Here is a 3,400-nt window from a genome sequence, read left to right as displayed (position 1 = left end):
CGGCTGCCCTCACGTGGTCTGGCCCTTCTTTTACAGACCGAAGGGCTAGAACCTAGGCCTCCCGATTAGGGTAACTGGGGGCCTAGGCTAAAACCTAAATGGCTCCTGGATCGGAAAAGTAAAGTAAAGGAAGTAAAGTCCTTCTCTTCTATTAATAAACGTGTTGTTAATCAATATTGCGTAGTGAAATCAGGCGCTCGTCAAAATAAAGACAGTGAAGAAACTTGCGTTTTCCCTCAGGTTTGGGGAATTTTTATTGAAGTTTCATTTTTTGGCTCAACAAATTTAATGGCCATTAAAGAACACATATCTGTGTGGATTTTTACTGAAAAACGTTTTTTAAAAAAAACTAGTAGAGGGTTTTACGGGGCTCGCAACTGAATAAGGTCATATGAGCGCCAAGGGGTGCATGTCAACAGAGAATCGAAGTCTTTACAGGGAATCAGACTTACTCTGCTCACCTCTCTAGCTTCAACTGCACAAAGCCTGCTTCGACTGTCAAGGCACCCCGGAAATAGCAGGTCACAAGAGAGTGACAAACATACAAAAGAAGTAGAGGGAAATGACAATAGTAACGAATAGGAAAGAAAAAGCAGCAGTTCCCTGTTGTAGTTCAGGCACAGTTATGAACGTGACATTGCTAGATCAGCTCATTTACAATTCTACTGTGCTTGAACGAGAAAAGTCCCCCCTTTTGGGAATGGCCTAAAGACACAAGTCAGTGGCACTGCCCCAGGGGGAATGAAAAACGTAGAGTAAAGGCATAATCAATGTAACTTTCCTGTTTCCTCGGACTCTCAAGCTAAGATCAAATAACTCAACTTTTGCTGCCATTTTCTCGCTAATTTTACCCCTGAAACCATGCGACTGGCGACCCCCCTCCTCCTTCAATCGCCTAATATCTTGACTTGTATCCAAGTTGAATTTAAAATATTTTAAAATATCAAAACCAACGCAAATAGACTGAGGGCTTTATTAAGATGGTAGCAATAACCTCAGAATATGCCCCAAAATTGACGAGCGCTTGATTCCACCGCGTCGTGTAATTTACGGTCCTCCTTATCTCTCCTCGTCCTTTCCTTTGTTTTGCTATATTCCGGGAACACACCCTGTCGTCAGCGCCTGCATTACCTAGATCTATTTGTGCTGCAAGTGTCCTCAAATTCTTTTAAAGGTCAAAACGGTTTTGTAACCGGGCCTTACACTTACAGGGCATTGAACTTCAATCTGAATTTGTCTGAAGGCAAAAGTAGCAAATATATCGTTATTTTTATTATTATATGTTTATGTATGTGTGCCTGCTGCATTTATTTTATTATTTTTATTTTGGCGTGCTTTTTTTCTAGATCAACAACACTAGCCTAATAAAATCAAAACCAACACACCAAGACAAAACACACTTTAAAAAATTATATAATATAATATATATAGATCTATTTTTCTCTGCATGTTGTTGCTGGATCTAGGTCCGCCTTTGGAGTTGACCCAACGTTGCAAGAGTTGAGCTGTATTACAGGAGCCCAGACTGCCACCAGACTCCCGACCTCATTTTATCTCTTCCTGCTTTCTCCTCACAATATTATTTTGTTTCGTTTATTCTTTTCCTTTCCTGGCAAAGGATAAATCGAAGTCCGAAGCTTTGTTTCAGATTTAACGAGCAGTTTTTTTCAGTGCTCCTACTACCACTCGCCTCAGCCCAATCATTCGTGAGCGAGACATTTCTATTGACAAGCTGTCAGTTTTGACGGCTCATGTCAATCACCAATCAAAACCGTCAAATCTTTCACCCTGCAGCCTTTTACAGCACATTAAAATGGGTTACTGTGTCAGAAGCTCTTTGCGCATGACACTTGCGCATGGAAGTAGCAGAATGCACGGATTTGATTGGTCGAAGCGTGCATAGATTTCCTAATTATGTATGCAAGCCGCCATTAGCTGTGAGTGGCAGAGACACTGTTCCCTCCCAGATTGCGGGGTGAAAAATTGTTTATGTTATGAGGATCACATGTATCAACGTCATCAGTTGAAAGTTGCTCAATAGTTCTGTGCATTGTTTGTTTTAATGCTGTTTCAGTTCTAGACCATCTCTGTGAAGCGTACCCTCTGTGGGATACGCGCAGCGGAGTGAAACGACTCGGTACTTTCTTTCTTGGAGAGGCAGTCGAGGGCGTTCACAATTGAATTCAAGATGGACGATCAACAAAGACTCATGCACCCATCGCAGGGTCAAGTCAGCATGGCTGGCGTGATGCCTCAGCAAGGTTATGACGGTTCCTTAACGCAGGGGGATCCTGGAGACCAACGGAAACAAGAAATTGGAGATGTTCTGCAACAAATCATGACAATCACAGACCAGAGTTTGGACGAAGCCCAAGCGAGGTAATTTACTCTACTAAAAACATCATGTACAGTAAAGTTGACTCGGCTCTGTCTTTGACTCACCACTGCCGACACTGCACCCTTTGCGCACAGCCCACACTTTTATTATCAATTGTTATGTTGGCCACCCTTTTCTGAGCAGCTCTGTATAAAAGATAAAGCCGTAGTTGTGTAGAAGTCAAGAGCTGTCTTATGATGACCAAAATAGAATGTTGTGACCGGCTCTATTTCTCCGAACGCTCGGGAAAAATTAAACTTAACGAAGTGTATACAGACCCGGTAACCGGGAACAAAGTCACGAAGTATACAGACCCGGTAGGGGAACTCTTTTGTGATTTCGGGAAGTTTCAGCGCCCAGACCCGGTAGAAATCTAGTGTGTGTGTGTGTGAAAGAGAGAGAGAGGTGCTAGCAAAATGTAATGACATGCCCCAGTTGGCAGGAGGGAACGAGAGAAAAATAGAGTGTAAAATAGGTGGGGACAAAGGAAGACAGAGACAAACAAAGAAAAAGAGAAGGCGAACGATACACAGAGAGAGAGAGAGAGAAATAGAGAGGGTGACTGCTCGATTGAAATTATGACATTGTTCTTTTCTTCAAATTGTGTCTTGCGATTCCTCCAACTCCAAAACGGAGGAAAAACAATCGTTCATCGAAAAGACATCCGCAATCTTCATTTAGATCTAGCCGCGAAACTAGATCAAAGATTTATGTCTGTCTGTCTAGATCTAGTAGGCCACAGATCTAGAAGAACCTAGATCTAGGTCTACCCTGAGCCAAGAGGGTGCAGAAACTCTCTGAAATCACAAAAGAGTTCCCCTACCGGGTCTGTATACTTCGTGACTTTGTTCCCGGTTACCGGGTCTGTATACACTCTCTAAACTTAAACTCTAATTCTCCGAACAGTTTGCGTTCTCGGGATTATTTGGGGATGATTGACGAATACCTGACCACTCACGATCGTATTAGATTTTCTATTGCGCGAGAATAGGGGGCGGAGGAAAGGATTGTGGGGGGGTTCAG

At 42.9% G+C, this 3,400-nt stretch overlaps 1 protein-coding gene across 1 annotated transcript in view; it reads left to right on the top strand.

Annotated features, from left to right (window-relative positions):
* Positions 1-1,736: 1,736 nt before the first annotated feature.
* The window catches only part of LOC101848905 (pre-B-cell leukemia transcription factor 1), a gene marked incomplete in the record, with an annotated part of 28,665 nt that continues 27,001 nt past the window's right edge, over positions 1,737-3,400 (top strand). The window contains 1 exon segment of the mRNA XM_035971438.1: positions 1,737-2,379. Within this exon segment, the coding sequence (XP_035827331.1) occupies positions 2,189-2,379 (191 nt within the window).

Source organism: Aplysia californica, unplaced genomic scaffold, assembly GCF_000002075.1.
Source record: "Aplysia californica isolate F4 #8 unplaced genomic scaffold, AplCal3.0 scaffold00436, whole genome shotgun sequence".
NCBI classification, from domain to species: domain Eukaryota; kingdom Metazoa; phylum Mollusca; class Gastropoda; order Aplysiida; family Aplysiidae; genus Aplysia; species Aplysia californica.
The sequence above is the reverse complement of the archived record's forward strand: the minus strand, read 5'-3'. Positions and strand labels throughout refer to the sequence as shown.